Source organism: Mauremys reevesii, linkage group 6, assembly GCF_016161935.1.
Source record: "Mauremys reevesii isolate NIE-2019 linkage group 6, ASM1616193v1, whole genome shotgun sequence".
Lineage (NCBI taxonomy): Eukaryota > Metazoa > Chordata > Testudines > Geoemydidae > Mauremys > Mauremys reevesii.
The window spans coordinates 78,883,174-78,899,451 of NC_052628.1; the positions used below are offsets into that span (position 1 = coordinate 78,883,174).

Here is a 16,278-nt window from a genome sequence, read left to right on the forward strand (position 1 = left end):
GGAGCTCGGTAAAAGCTACAGAGTAACTAAATTGCGGCTGAAAGTGTTCCAGAGTCAATAAGCGAGAGACACAGAGAAAGTCTCCACCTTAACTCTGGCCTCTGGCTCTCCTTTGGGTAATTACGTAAATGTCAGCAGCCCCCCCCCCCCTGCCCTCCTCGGCTGGTTATGCAATACCCAGCGCATATATCTACTGTACCACACAGCTCCCATAGGGCGGGGGAAGCGTTAAGGGAGGAGGAAAGGGGGTTCAATTCAAGTCTGGTCCTGCCCTATTACTCCCCTCTGGGAGGCGGCCATTGGCTGTACCCCGAGAGCGCTGAGCTCTGATTGGGGGCGGGCCGCTGCCAGTCACAGCAAAGGCTGGCATGAGGACTGTGCGTTGTGAGGAGTGTACAGGACTGACCTACTAACACAGATCCCTCTCCAGCGGCGGCGGCAGCACCACCAGCAGACACGTTCGCTCCCTCGCTGAGACAGAAGCTGCTCCACTCCCCGGACTGGTGCAAGGGGCTTCGCAGCCACTCGCTCCGAGTTCTCTCGCCCCGCTCCCCACAGCGACCGGGAGGAGAACAGAGGCAAATGCCAGCGGTCTGCTGGAAGGATACCGCTTATTTCATTCTGCCAGTGGCGATTATGAAGGTATGGTAACATTGTAATGGCTTGTAGTCTACACTGGATCCTTCGGTGTGGTGGTGCTCCCCTACCTTGTCTTACACACTTATCGGGGTGTGTGTAAATCTCTCTCTCGATGGCTCCATGTAGCTGGATATAGACGCGTGTACGCTATATATATGTGTGTGTATTTGTGTGTGTGTGTGTGTGTGTATATATATAAACTTTTGCTAGCATGTCAGTACTGGGACTCGCCACCTTAAGGTGGCCGCTTTGATTGCAGCGCCTTCTCGACAGCACGTAGACTTGGAGCTGCTGCTGCTTGTTTGCTGGCTTTGGATACGTTGTTGTTGCATAATATATCTCCTTGTTTGAGGAAAATTGATGTTTTCATAGAGAAAAGCGCCAGGGAGGTTTGATCTGACGCTGATCCATCTCACTCTGGGTGGGGAAAGGGTACGTTTGGGGGAGTGGGGAAATAGCTGATTAAAAATACTGGTTTTGCCTGCTAAAAGAAGGTTAGTTGAAGGAATAAACAGGAGAAGGAATTTAGAAAATGCTTGTTTAAACATTTACCTATTTTAGATTTTAAAAACAACATACCTCAGACCCTTTTTGTCATCTGACTGTGTAACAAGCCCGAGGGAAGGTTTGTGGGTCTTGCTCTTTCGCACATTGCATAATCTGTTCACTGTGTACTGGCAAGCATTTGGATATGATGTGTGTGCGTTGCGTGTGCAATACTTTCGATAATTTTGGTGCAGATTTAGGGAATTAGACCATTAAATGCACCATTTTTTGTGTAATTCACACCAAATAAGGAGTTTTTATGCCGATTGTCAGTGACGGTCGGCGAGTTTACCTTTTCACTTTGCGCACAGGGATCTTGTTTTTATACACGGAAAAGAGTACATGTAGCATTCAGTTCTCTTGTATTATATTAGTTTGTATTTGTCTGTGCCTTTTCCCTCACTTTGCTCACTGTTTTTCAGACACTGTAATACTGATCATTTAATAGTTCTTGGAAATGTTGCATTATGTAACCACAGCATTTGCTGGCAGTGAGGGTAGGAAGAGGGAGCTAATTACGCGATTTTATAATCTCGATACAAAGAAACTAGGACAATCTCAAGCTAAAAAAAATGTCACTGTAACAGATTTTTTTAAAAGTGTGTTTAACAAGGAAAGTAGCCAAATGGTAAGTAGGGAGGTAATTCGTGGTTGCTGAATGTGGTATATACCCTTATAATGAAATTTGTGTTAATCTATATTTAGCCCTATCACATTTTAGCAATTGTGGCTTCATGTGCTATTTCGGTCTTTTCTCCAGAGCTGAGCAAATAGACGTTCAAGGCCATTTGGCTGAGTTTTTAACCCCACGTCTTGATAAGGCTGTATTTTAGGAAGGTATTTCTCCTAGACGCTAAGCATTTTGCTAGGCATTGGCTTTAATTTAAAAAAAAATATTAAAGAGATTGATACAAATTTTAGATCAAGCCAAAAGCACCGAAGAAGCAAGGTAGTCTGTCACCTCCCTTCATGATCATAATGAACCCTGACGAAGTAAAACTCGGGGTGGGAGTGGGGGTGTAAAAGGGTATCCCATTCACATTAAATATTGGTGTTTTAGAATGTAACATGAGAAAAGCTGATGTAGGTTAGTATTACATTTTATATGAAACGAGTTTTTGATTATTCTCTGCCTGTGATCACAATAAAATGCACACAGTCGTAGCTTAGAATAATGATGCTGCTGCTTAATGAGAAAATAAGAATCTTTCCCTTATATGTTAAAAACAATCAATGGCCCCGGTCCTGCATTCCTTGTGGAGCCAGAACTGCCACTGGTTTCAATGGCTGAAGCCGGGGATGCAGAGTCGGGGGCAGGGTCTTTACATGTGCCCTTATTGAGAAGCCTGGACTCCTTTCTTAGATGAATTAAGTAAGTAAGATAATTAAGGAGGTCAAGCTCTTTCCAGGAACCGAACCTGGTTTTAGCCACGGCCCCTAGTTGACAGTGTTTATTGTTATTGTACATTATTCCCTGCGGCCCATGTGGGGTCAGTGTAGCTGGTGCATAGGTAGGCGGTTGGATGTGTATTTGGGGGGTGGAGGGGAAGGGTAGGCTTAAGGGCCGTGGGCTTAGTCCATTGGGCGGGAGTGCTGGTGCAGATGGGAGGACCTCCTACTGCCTAGGGGAGAGCAGGAGCCCCTTCCCAGGGTAGCTGTGTTACCCGGGGCGGGGTGGGGCTGGGGGAGGGGTGCACAGGGAGGGGCCGCAGAACTGGGCGTTGGTTACTGTGACTGGGGAGGCGGATGGCGCTGCTGCTGCTCCGCATTCCTTTGTTCTGGAGCTGGGGGCGGATGGGAGGCAGCCCTGAGCCCCGGGGAGGGCGGGAGGAGGCGAGTGCTCGGGGAGGGCGGCCTGGGCTGAGCACGAGCGTTAAGGAAAGCGGAGTAAATAAGGCAAGATAATACTCGGTTGTTTTGTACTGACAGGGAGCGAGCGAGGGAAGAACAGGCTCGGCAGTGGGAGGGATGCGTCTCCAGTCACGTAGTGTGTGTACTCGCTGTTCATTAACACGGAGCCGAAGGGGGGAGGGAAAGGAAGCGTCTCTCCTTCTGTGTTGAGAATGGAAATATGTTAAGCAATTCAGCCTGCTCCCACGTTCTCTCCTGCACCAACCAGAGCGCCCTGCTTCAGCAGCCTTTGTGCCTAGGCTTGGCAGCCACGCGTACACTATTGGGCTTTCTAGGGCGGCTCGCATAGTTTAATCGCCTGCTCATGTCTTTGAATTTTATACAGAGAGAATTTTACTTCTCTTGGACGTTAGAGACAAGCACGCTACAGAGCAGGACTGTGCCCCCCTGCAGTCCTGAGCCTGGTAATAACAATTAGAACTTCACTTGTTCCAAGCACTACACTATTAAGTAATTTACTCTTACAACACCTTGTGCTGCAGGTGAGACATTCGAATGCATCCTGTATTAAGATCCTCATTTTACAGAAGTGAAAACAGACACAGCCATGCAAATTGTTATTTAAGTGGGTTTATGCCTTTTGCTGAATTTGACTCAAAACAATGTGACAATGTATCTATTTGGAGCTATTGATAAATATGTTATGGTCAAAAATATCCTGTGATTATTCCTTATCCTTTCAGCTTGAATTATCAAATTCAAGTATATTATCTCCAGTTATCTGTATATAAAATCTATTTTGAATTTACATTGCCCCACTCAGTAATTCATGCAACACAAAGCCTACATTAAAATAATGCTAGGGGCATTATTCTTATTGTCCTCAGTCAAAACATTGACTTCAATAGGAATTTTCACTGAATAAGGTCTGCAGGTTTGTCCCAAGACATGATTTAAACCAGCAAAATCAAGGAACACTGAGTAATGCTCCTTCACATTATTGGCACTAGCAGAAACTACTATAAAAGTTGTCACATTATAGATATCTTTATTTGACTGTTAATGTGTTAACATTTTTCAGAATTATCTGTCTTCACTTTCCATTTTTAGTTATCTTCTATTTTTAGCTTGTCTTATTCTCTAAAGAATTGTTAACTAGTGTTCAAAATATCCAGCTTCCTGGATTTGCCCTCAAAGCTTCACATTTCTGTTGGAATTGATTTTCTAAGGAAATGATTTAAGAGGTGTCAAAAAGTTTACAGACTTCCCACAAGCAATATGAACTTACACGACCTCCCCACAGCTTATCTTAGTCTATGAAGAAACAGTATTTGCTATACTTTGGCTGAAAATTGTGGAACACGCAGATATTGTTTTTGCTGATTATAGCATGAGTGTGTAGTCAACAAAATATATCAATTGCTGTTCTACCTGTTCAAGCACTTGTGTTTTTTTTTATTTCAAGATATCTTTTGCTCATTTTAAGCTGACTTAGTTTAGCAAATGGTTATGCAAACATTTATGCAGTTTGTTTTTCCAGACAGCAACCCTGTTACCATATTTTTCTGAGCTGCAGTTATAACATCACTATGATGCAATAACTCGAACAATAAAATCCTTTGTTTGAGTCTTACTACACACAGTTAAGCAATGTGTCTGAGTCATCAGCTTAATAGATTCTTCCAGGTGACCTTGCCATGATAATTACAGCCAGTTATGAGATATAAATGTGCTTAGGATATGTAATAAAAAAGATGCAAATATATGGCCAAATCCTGTGGTCCCTTCCCAAGGAAAATATCAGTTGATTTAGATGCTAAACTATTTTTCAGAGTTAAAAACCCATTTAGTTAAACATTTTCATTGAAATATTTGTAATTTAAACTGATGGTGGGGTGAGCTTGACTGTCAAAAATAAGAACTTGAAAAATGAAGACATTGAATTTGATTCAAAATGTGATAGAAACAGTGCCTTTGAAAACTCCTTCTTTGTTTCTCTATTTTTAAAAAAGTGTGCCTGAAATTTATTAGCATTAATATATTGTTTGATATCCTGTGTTTTTTCCTTCCCAACTTACACTTGAGTTGGTGCTTGTCCAAATTAGCATAACATAGGAATACTGAAAGACTTTGTAAATTCTGAGCATTGATATTACATAAGAGATTTTCTTTTTGATTGGAAAGAAATACCTTTTTTTACAACTTTTTTTTAGTTTTCTCTGAAGTGAACTTACAGTATAAAAACAGGAACAATGATTTGTCTGTAGGAAAATTATATAATTTGATTATGGAGTAAAAATACTGTTATAATAAAACTAAGTTTGTATTTTTAGCATATATCGTTTATTATTAACACATGCTTAGATTCTTCTATTTTGTGTTTGTTGATAATATGTTTTTTGTCAAGGAAGCCCACACTCATCAGAGCATAGACTCTTCATTGTTTTAACAAGTTTAGGAAGAAATTTTCACATCTCAGTGGTAATAAATAGAAGATTAAATGGAACATGCTTTTAAAGCTTTCACTCCTTGTCATTCTGTGCTGGAATATTTTCTGGGTTGTTTTTTTTTTTTTTTTGCATGTATCCTGTTTTAGTTACCATATCTTGCAGGGTTATCATACAGCTTTGACTCAGTTTTCTGTTCTGTTGCTGATTTTGTTGATAAGGGTTCCTGACTGAATGACCAAACTCAACCTCCCATGGGGTTTGCATCACAAGCAGCCAATCCTGCAACTGGCTCTGTGGGGATGGACCCACCCATACATTTTTATGCAGCCCAAGGAAAGTCCATGGTTTTGTATGGACACAGTGATCCATGCATGTGGATCATCTTGCAGGATTGGGGCCTACATATATTGCTATTTCTGTTTCATTTGTAGTGTGTGTTAGAAATTATTACATATATTGTCTATTACATCATGATGTTTCACATTTTTGCACATCATTTCTTATGTCAGAGATATAGGACCAAATCCTCAGCTGATGTACATTGACATAGTACCATTGTCTTCAGTAGAACAACACTAGTTTACACCAGCTGAGGATCTGGCTCATATTCTGCGTTGGTGAAAATACAATACAATTAATATATAAGAATGTTGTTTGTTTTAGGTATAATGGAAACAACATTCCATAATCATTTTTGTATTTTTGTCTTATGGCCTTTAATTGAGGGGAAAACAAAACAAAAGAATATTTTGAGTGTTTGAAATTAGCGAGGCTGTGGTTTTTGTTGTTGGAAACCTTTTAATATGAAAATAGTGGTCTTGTATAATCTAAAATGTTTATTATGAAACAGCTAGTGACATAAAAAAACCTTCCTGTTATATTCTTCATAATTTTAAGAATTATTTTAGCTCAGTTTAATATTTTTTATAATAACCCATTAGAACCATAACAGTGAAATTTGTTTCTTTACCCGAGTGTGTCTTCCTGTCCACCTTTACACTACCAGCTTGTCATTAAGATTGCTCCATAGTACTCTGAATTAATTACACAGATTTTTCTAGAACAAAGCACTGAAGCATTTGTTTTGTAAAAATAATAATAATAAAAAATCAATAGAGAATTGCACAGGCTTTCCAAACAAATAGGAAGAAACTATAGGTCAAATGTGGGCTCCTTACCTTGACTGACCTTTTGAGCAACAGCTATTTTTAACACACATTTAGTTCTCTCCAGATAATTTTATTTGCATAATTTGTGTTGTTAACCTTTGAGAAGCAAACTGTACTTTAATGAGTTAATCTGTAATTATTAAGATAAACAGTAACAGAAGTGTTTCCTAACAATGAAGGCCTTTCATAAGACTTCAGTCTTCTGGGTACAGCTTCAAGTTTGACAATATGGAAGTACTATAGTATTTCAATTGCCTTGATAAGCTTTCCTGTATTTGTGTGACTGTGGAGAATCTAATAACTTAATGATTCTCTTACATTCGCATTAAGTGTATCAAGTACATTCCTCTTTTTATTACCTTTAAAAAAGTAAAATAAAGAAGTTTTATCCAAATGTTTCATCTTGTGCAAAAACATCATAATGACTATTACACTGGTCTGTAATTTAATTGTGGGTTGATCCTTCAGTCTTTAAATGCTTAAGGTGCTCATTGATTTGAGAGAGGTGTCTTATGTGCACAGGATTAAAAATAGTAGATAATATCAGAATTCTAATCCTAATTTTATCATGTTTCCTCTGTAACCTTGAATAGCCACTCAGTCATACCATGTAATCCTGTTCACCAATGTGCTCCCAGGAGGGCTAAACTTCATCTGATCTAAACTGCATGGGTTGGCTGACCCACAAACCTGCATTAGGGCTGGCATTCTGGATCCACTCAAGCCAGTGGTGAAACGCCCATTGATCCTGTGTGGAGCGAGAGCTAAGTCCCTTCAAAATAAATGGGATTATTTTGAATGCCTTCAGTGGGGTTTGACTCAGACCATAGCGGCCAGATCCTCAGCTGGGGTAAATTGTCATAGCCTCATTAACTTCAGTGTGTCACTTCAATGGAATTATGACAGTTTACACAAGGTGAAGATCTATGCCCAGGGCAGTAGAAATACATGGCACTACATTTGCCTATAATGTGCAAGGAGTAGTTGTAGACAGACTCCAAATTGTGGAAGAGATTTGGTTCCTCCGACTCACCTGTTAATTTAGGTTACATCTACGCTACAATCACAGCTAGGGCTGTGATTTCCCCCTGCTTGAGTACATATACTTGGGCTAACTCTGATTGAGCTAGCATGAGTATAAATAGCAGTGTAGCATGGGCGGCATCAGTGGAGGCATAGCTGAGCTGAGTCAAGTACATATTCACCAGGTTCAGGCATATTCATACTCAGCATGGCTCAACCGTGCCACTGCTGTCATTACCTGTGCTACCACTGCTATTTATATTTGTGCTACCTCTATGAGAGCTGGCATGAGTATGGGTGCAAGAACAGGAGAATCACATCCCTAGCTCTTAGTTTAGATGTAGTATTTGACTGCATGCTCACTTTCAAAATTGCACCCTCAGTTTCCCCAGCTGGAAAATGGGGATGATAATACATCTTCACCTTATTAAGGTGTTTGGGGTCAGTTAGTCAGCAAATATTTGTAAAGTGCTTTGAAGATGAAAAATACTAAGTATATTCATAATTTTTTAGAATTGTTGAGTGCAAAATGGTTGTTGGGTTGGGTGCCTATGAATGCCAGTGTTTCTGGTTCGTGAAGAGAGTTTAGTTAAGTTGCCCTGTGACAGGATGCTAATGATAACATATCTAATGATAACTATGCAAAACATTAAAAACAACAATTGGAAATCTAAATATATATACTTAAATTTAGTTTGCTTGGTTGGTTGGTTAGGCAAATTGTTTATATTATACTTGACAGTGTTTATTTAAATAGGTGCTGAGAAGTCACAGTGGCAGAATACGTGGTTCTCACTTTAGAAAGATTAGAAATGAATATTTTGCAGTGGTCTTGAAACTGTATTTCATTTAGTCCAGTGCAATCATCACCAGAGTTTCTCCCAGTCGCCCCAAAATGATGGAGGGGCAACTGGGCCAAGTTTGAGTGAGAGGTGTTGGATCTGGGGTGCAGGTTTGGGGCCACCATCAGTAGTGCGGGGAGTGACTTGCTGGGCCCACACCCCACCATCACCGCCACTGGCATCATCACACTGGGCCCAAGGCCCACCCACCAGGCCGAGAGCCTGAAGGTGGGAGTGGAATTAGGGATACCACTGCCACCAGTAATAGGGCTGGAACTCAGGGAGAGGCAGGACTGGGAGCAGCTCCCTGGTCTCACACAGGGCAGAGCCCCTCCCCCCATCTCCATAGGGAGGGCAGTGATCCCACGAGCCTGGGGCCTCTCTGCCCCCCATGCCCTCTCCTCTTCTTAAATTCTTTTGTTTCCATGATAATTTTCTGGGGAGGAGGGAGAGGGGAAGGCTCTGTTTCAGATTTTGCTTTAGGCCCCCAAAATCAACTGTACAGAGTTGCACAAAACATTTTTGAAGAATTTAATCATGGATATAATGCAAATTATTTTCGATAAATATAGACTCATTCTTTGCTAAGGAACAAAAATCTTGTTCATTGAAACATTATGGGTCATATTTTGGCTTGAGAAACACACGTGTATGTGGGAACCACATGTGCGTATTCCAACACACAATTGACCTACATGATTACATTAGAAAGAACAAAGAGAGTCAAAGTTATGGCCCAGTCCTGTCACACTTTTGCTCATTTAAATATATAATGTGAACATGTGAGTAAAAGCTGCATGATCAGGACCTTTTTATAATATCTTGAGACTATCTCCGTGCTTCAATATTTAAAAAACCATGGATAAATTAACATCTCATGGCTTCCCTGTACATCATTTCTTGTTTCGTTAGTTTGAATTTTAGAGAACAGTCATATTAGCTCTTGAATCTGAGGTCGGACTCTGCTCCTATTGAAGTCAATGGCAAAATTGCAGTGGAGCAGGATTGGGTCTGTAATTAAGTTAATAGGGTTGAGTGCTATTACATTGTTGAATTGGCACTCAATGCCATTAACGTCAACCAACCCAATAAATAATTAAATAAATAAAAACCTTCAGCAGTGACTAATGTACAGCAGTATTAAATGTTGGTTTTAGAATACTTTATGAGGGAGTGATAAAGTAATTGCAAAATTAATCATAAGGGAAAATATTGGAATTTGAAATGTAGTCAGAGGAATCGTTACAGTTCATTAGTTTATGTGTAAATACTCATGTTTTCCAGTGGAATTATAAAATACAATTGAAGTGAAATGGCTGTTTTTATTGAAGGCATTTTGCCATTATCATCAGATGGAATTTAATTTGTTTACAGACTCTGTACTGAGCTGATCCACAAGGGGTTTTAGTTCTCTGTTTGTATAACTGCAGTTTTCATTAAGATGATACAAATGTTCAAGGAAGACACTGATAGAACTAATAATTTGCTGATGCTTTAATGATTTACCAAAAGCATAATGTCAAAGCTTTTGACATAAGTGGCAATTATATAAGGTTGACGTAAAAATCATCGTCCAAATTTAGACCTTATGCACTTCTCACATGGATACAGGCAAGGCGCGCATATGAATGTTGCCTGCAAAGCACTGTTGTTCTGAACACATACTTAGATGAGCCATGGACTCCTGTACAATCCCTCCTTCATTCAGGTTATTCATACTAAGGGCACCAGTAATAGGCACAAGATGGAGTGTGGCCAAAACAGGAGATACGTTTGCTGAAACAAGCAGACCATGCCTCCTTGGAATGCCCCAATCTGCAGAAGTTCTGTGGCTCATAAACTCTTCAGCAAGCAAAATATTACAGTCCATCCTGGTTGTATTTTTTTGCTTAAGTGCAACCTTAGGCTTGAATATTTCCATGGGAAACTACATATGAATTTGGAATCACTGCATACTCAAAACTCCCAGTGACTGAGAGATGATTGGTGGTAAAGAACTGAATTTTGAGTATTCGGTGTTTGGATGGGTTTGTAATAATTCTGATCCTATCAATTATCTGTCTATTATTATTTTTATTGCTATTAGTATTATTTTATTATTATTGTTCCTAATTATATGTATAATGATAGTGCCCAAAAGCTTCATTCAGGATGGACTGGGGTCTCATGCTGAATGCTGTACAAAAACATTCAAAGACATGGTCCTTGCCTTGAAACACAATCTAATTGAAGGACAAAATACCACACTCCCACAGTAGGAAAGAAAGAGGGAGGGAAGATGAGAATAATTGTAATAAGATCATGTTGATACTTAAGCTGGCTTATATATAGCTTGAAAGTTCCAAATAATGTAAATATTTAAAAAATATGTACAAATAACTAATTATCATCAAATCTCTATCACTGCTGAGTATTTATTTTCAATGACTAATAACTTTAAAAAGACCTTGACATTCCAACCTGTACAGCACAGTACATAAATGTATAGGATATAAGCTTGTATGTATATAAGTATCCCCTGTTCTAGGAGTATCAATATCTTGTATCTGATTTTGATTTCAGTTATCTACTACATTTTATATTTTACTCAAATCTCTGTGTCATTCGGGTCTGATCCAGCTCCCATTGAAGGCCCACTGTGTATCCCACTGGCTTCAGTAAGAATTGGATCAGAGTCTTAAAGAGTAAATACATAACTTCTGGTAAAGATATGTTTTCACTGATATTTGATAGAAAAGGTGTACTGTTTCACATTATGTACTTTAGAAAGTGGATACATTTCCTCATTGGAAAGCCAAAAATTATTTAATTACTTGAATAAATATGATTGCCAGTATACATAATGTACCAAGATAGTTACTGGTCAGTATTCTTTTGATCCAGTAATCCCAGTGCTGCAGAATAATGTAAATATAACCCGTGCATTGTATTTTACATGACATAAGTCAAAGGGTGAACATTCTGGAAATGACTTCAATTTCCAGTTGACCAGATTGATTATAGTTTTTGTTACTGTAGCACAACATTGTGATGCATTTACACATTTTACCTGTTTTGCAAGTGTTCTGACTCATTTAAATAAATGAACATTAAAATTCATATGTTCTACAGTGAATTTTTTTTTATATTTTTAAAATATAGCATTGTAATAAGTAGAATTGCTGTAATGGTATTTCAGAAAAACAAACTGTAGTGGATTTTATATGAAGTTGTGGGGATATGTAGTGGGGATTTTTTTTCTTTAAAGACCTGATGCAAAGCATGTTTAACTTAATGGAATGACTCCCATTGACTTCACCATGGGCTTTAGATCAGGCCTAATTGTGTAGTTATTTGTATATTAGTTACATTTCTGCTTTACAAGCACAGTAATTTGTGGTGCTGCTGTAAATAGTTAATGTTTTCTATGGAGTGGTTAGCTCTTGACTTCATTTCCCATTAAGGTTGCATTACCAAAGACAAATAGTTATAAGCCAGTAATTAACCATGGATTTTAGGAAAGTCTGCTTAGCTGTTCTATTAAATGTGTTAATTTTTCATGACAGAGGAGTTGGCATGGTTTGATGAAACAGAACCCAGCTTGAAACCCAAGTCTTTATGATCCCTGATTAATTGTTATTACATCACTCACTCCACTTTGCCTTCTGGAAAAGACAAGAGAAACTGGCAGTATACAATTCATTTATTCTTTTGTAACTTTCCCAGCTGATAAAGTTAAAATTAGTTTCATTAGTCATTGTAAACACATGCCCAATAAGTAGTGACATTAAGCTAAAGTCACTAGTATATTTATTTTTTACCAGAGTCATTGCTATGTGGATAGTCAGTTGTGTAAAAGCAGTTGTCCTGCTAAATTAATTTTATCGGTAACATGATTAACCATGGAAAATTTGGTATGGAGGGGAACTATGTCTAGGATCAAAAAGAAATTTTGTTATGAGAACAAAGTATTTTTGTACTGATATGAATTAAATAATACAAAATGCCAATTTAAATGCTAAGTCAAATGCTAAGACAATGTCTGGAGTTAAAGGTTAAGCTAGTTTTCTTTAGTTGATGATCCCATTTCAGATTTAAACTTCTATTCTAATTTGTGCAGTGTTTTGCTGCAGTTATGCATCTTTAAATGTTGCTAAATTGTACTGTGGTATAGTAAAAACATTTTTCACATGAGAATTATGTTAGTAAATGTTGTTATGCTAATGTAATTTCACTAATTACTCAATAGTTTTTTCTTTTAGATATGAGAGATCAACCTTATGTAATATAATTTTTTTTCTTGGTCATTGATTTTTGAAAAAGAGTGACATATTTGTCAGACTTGTATAACGTGTGCTTAAACTATATTATATTGATATGGCCAGGCAAAAAGGGTTCTTAAATGTCATGTGATCTCTATACTAAATGTAAAAATAATATATGTTTTAAAAGTTAATTATTTGTATGTGCTGTGTAGCTGAAATGTGTTCTGTCATTATTTTAAGGCAATGAAAAAAGCATTCTAACTTCTTTAAATCAGCCTGGGTTATTTTTAATCTGTAATGGACCCAAATATATAACATTTCTAAATCACAAGCCACAGCTGCTTTTGGAAGAGATATCTTTATATGGAGGGATAAGATATTTTCCAGTGCTGCTAATCAACATGTCTAGTCATCTGTTAGTGTAGAGGCTTAAGTTGGTCAACGATGTAACGGAAAGTTCTATGACAACTTTATTGTCGAATCAAAAACAAATGTTATTTTTACTGCTTTTCTTTGGATCATACTTTACTTGTTTTAAAAACAGGAACCATTATTTTTAATTTGTTTAATTGCATGGGGGAGAGAGAAAAGCTGCTAGCTGGTTACATAAAGTGAACTGGATCATTGTAAGTGTTGAGCTTCTTTTGTAGTCTAGTAGGTTTAATCAATCAATCATTATTCTAAATTATGTATTTTGAAAGTAGCATTTTAAAGCAGAAAATCAGCAATAACCGAATAATAATTGGTGTTTTTTATTTATTACAGGTTACTTAGAAGGTTCCCATTACATCTTTCAAGAAGTAAATTGGATCTGAACATTCTTCTGTTTGATAATATGAAACAAAAGGAATAATGCATATGGATTTAAAAGTACTGTATTTATTAGGTAGTTATGGTTTGAGAAGCACTGGGAAAACAGCTCACTCTGTTACTCATCATAGATCTACTAAAAATTGTTTCTGATGCAGCTGAGAAAAATGCAGACCATTAAAAAGGAACAGGCACCTGTTGACACTAGTAGCAATGTGGACAAAATCATGGTTCTTAATTCTACTTTAGCAGAAGTGTCAGAAGACTTGGCTACAAATGAAGACATAATACTTAATGAAGGAAATAGTGGAAAAAACAAATCTTCATCATGTCGGAGAAAGCGGGAATTCATTCCAGATGAAAAGAAAGATGCTATGTATTGGGAAAAAAGACGAAAAAATAACGAAGCTGCCAAAAGATCTCGTGAAAAACGACGACTGAATGACCTTGTCTTAGAGAACAAACTAATTGCATTAGGAGAGGAAAATGCCACGTTAAAGGCTGAGCTGCTTTCATTGAAGCTAAAGTTTGGTTTAATTAGCTCTGCAGCATATGCCCAAGAGATACAGAAGCTCAGTAATTCAACAGCTGTGTATTTCCAGGACTATCAAGCTTCCAAATCAAATATTAACTCATTTGTGGATGAACATGAACCATCTATGGTGGGTAGTAGTTGTATTTCTGTCATCAAACACTCTCCACAAAGCTCTTTATCTGATGTGTCTGAAGTATCCTCAGTAGAGCATATTCAAGCAAGTCCTATACAGAACAATTGCAGAAGTCCTGAAAATAAGTTTCAAGTTATAAAGCAGGAGCCTATGGAATTGGAGAACTATGCAAGAGAGTCAAGAGATGATAGAGGCTCTTATGCAGCATCCATGTTTCCAAACTACATAGTAAATACCTTTAATGGGTACTCACATTCCCCTCCTCTGCTGCAAGTTAATAGGTCCTCCAGTAATTCTCCAAGAACTTCAGAAGCTGATGATGTGGTCATAGGAAAGTCATCTGATGGAGAAGATGAACAGCAGGTCCCTAAAGGTCCAATTCATTCCCCAGTTGAACTTAAAAATGTTCATGCAACAGTTAAAGTTCCAGAGGTGAACTCTTCTGCACTGCCTCACAAGCTTCGAATTAAGGCCAAAGCCATGCAAATCAAAGTGGAAGCAATGGATAATGACTATGATGCCACACAGAAACTATCATCACCAGTTGACATGACATCTAAAACACATTTCGAGATTGAAAAGCACAATGCACAAAAATTGGTACATTCTTCTCACACTCCTTTCTCTGTTCAAGTGACTAATATACAAGACTGGTCTCTCAAACCAGAACATTGGCACCCAAAGGAACTCAATGTAAAAATTCAGAATGGTTGCAAAACTGGAGTTGTTGAAATTAAAGACAATGTCTACAAAGTATCTGAGTCAGAGAACTTGTATTTGAAGCAGGGCATAGCAAACTTATCTGCAGAGGTTGCTTCACTTAAAAGACTTATAACTACACAACAAATCTCTGCTTCAGACTCTGGTTAAGTTACTACTGATTAAAGGCTTATTGTTTTAAAGGATGTCATTTGCAGTAGATCAATATGTTTTGTATTATGCTGAATTTTCACTGGACTTGTGATGTCAGTTCACTGTAATGTTCATATAATGTCTGATTGATGGTGTCTTTTTGTGCACAAATTATTATGAAGACTAGGTTGTGTTATGATCACTATGCCTTGTGTATAGTCAAGTAGCCTGTATGGGGGCTGTATATAGTGAACCTTTTCTTTTTCTTGTTGTTGTTGTTGTTGTTCTATTATAAAGTGTGCAAGTTACCAGTTACAATAAAATATTGGTGACAAACACAGAACATCTACTCCAGGTCAGTTGATTTCTATAAACATGTAAATATTTTGTTAATTATCAAATAAGAAGTCTTCCAAAATGTATTTCAGTTCACCCATATACTGGAGGTTTATAGCCTAAATAAACCAAATTGAAATTTATGACATACCTGCTTGGAAAAAATCCTCGGTCATGTTTTTTTCTTACAGCCCTTTTATAAGAGAATAGAAACTGGCTTGATGTATTAAGAGATGTAAATATGAAGATCAAGCTTTCTTACCTTATTTATTACAGTAGATATACCAAAACAATAATATTAAGGAAATTTTTCTACTACTGTCTCAAATGAAAGAATATCTGGCTTTCAGTGCAGCTTATTGAGATGGATACTGAGGCATTTATCTTATATAGCTTGATTCTCCATATAAAATTAAGATTGTGGATCTTCGTAATTTGCAGAATCATGAATCTGGAGTAATAGGTAAATCCAGCTGCAGCCCCTCTGCCCTTAATCAGTGTTCCAGGCCTGAAATACAGTGGATCTGCATAATTTCCACTGTGTAGGTGTGGAGTAGGCTATCTACAGACAGGCCATGCAAAAGGACTGCATCTCCTGGATGTAGTAGTTCTCTCCATAGCAATATAGTGGAGAATTGTGGCTTGGCTAGGGACATCCGCAGGTTAAAAACCCTTACAAAGCAGACTATGGTATCACCAGTGGAGTTGCAGGGTCCCAGCTGACACCTGGGTTCACATACCAAGGCCCAGAACAGTTATAGGAATGAAATAAGGTTTATACAAGATCCCCAGAAGTTATTAGCTCTAGATCTGGATGAAAAAGAGGGGGGAAGTTCTAAAACAAATGT

At 38.0% G+C, this 16,278-nt stretch overlaps 1 protein-coding gene across 2 annotated transcripts; it reads left to right on the top strand.

Moving 5' to 3' along the window:
- Positions 1–226: 226 nt before the first annotated feature.
- Positions 227–15,580, top strand: NFIL3 (nuclear factor, interleukin 3 regulated). 2 transcript variants are annotated; one of them, XM_039545841.1, is made up of 2 exons: positions 227–642; positions 13,530–15,580. In XM_039545841.1, exon 2 carries the CDS (start codon positions 13,727–13,729, stop codon positions 15,110–15,112), a length of 1,386 nt encoding a protein of 461 aa, XP_039401775.1. In that variant the 5' UTR covers positions 227–642; positions 13,530–13,726; the 3' UTR covers positions 15,113–15,580. The 2 variants fall into 2 exon arrangements, with proteins under 2 accessions (XP_039401775.1, XP_039401776.1); XM_039545842.1 differs by lacking the exon at positions 227–642 and adding an exon at positions 1,051–1,071.
- The last annotated feature ends 698 nt before the right edge of the window (positions 15,581–16,278 follow it).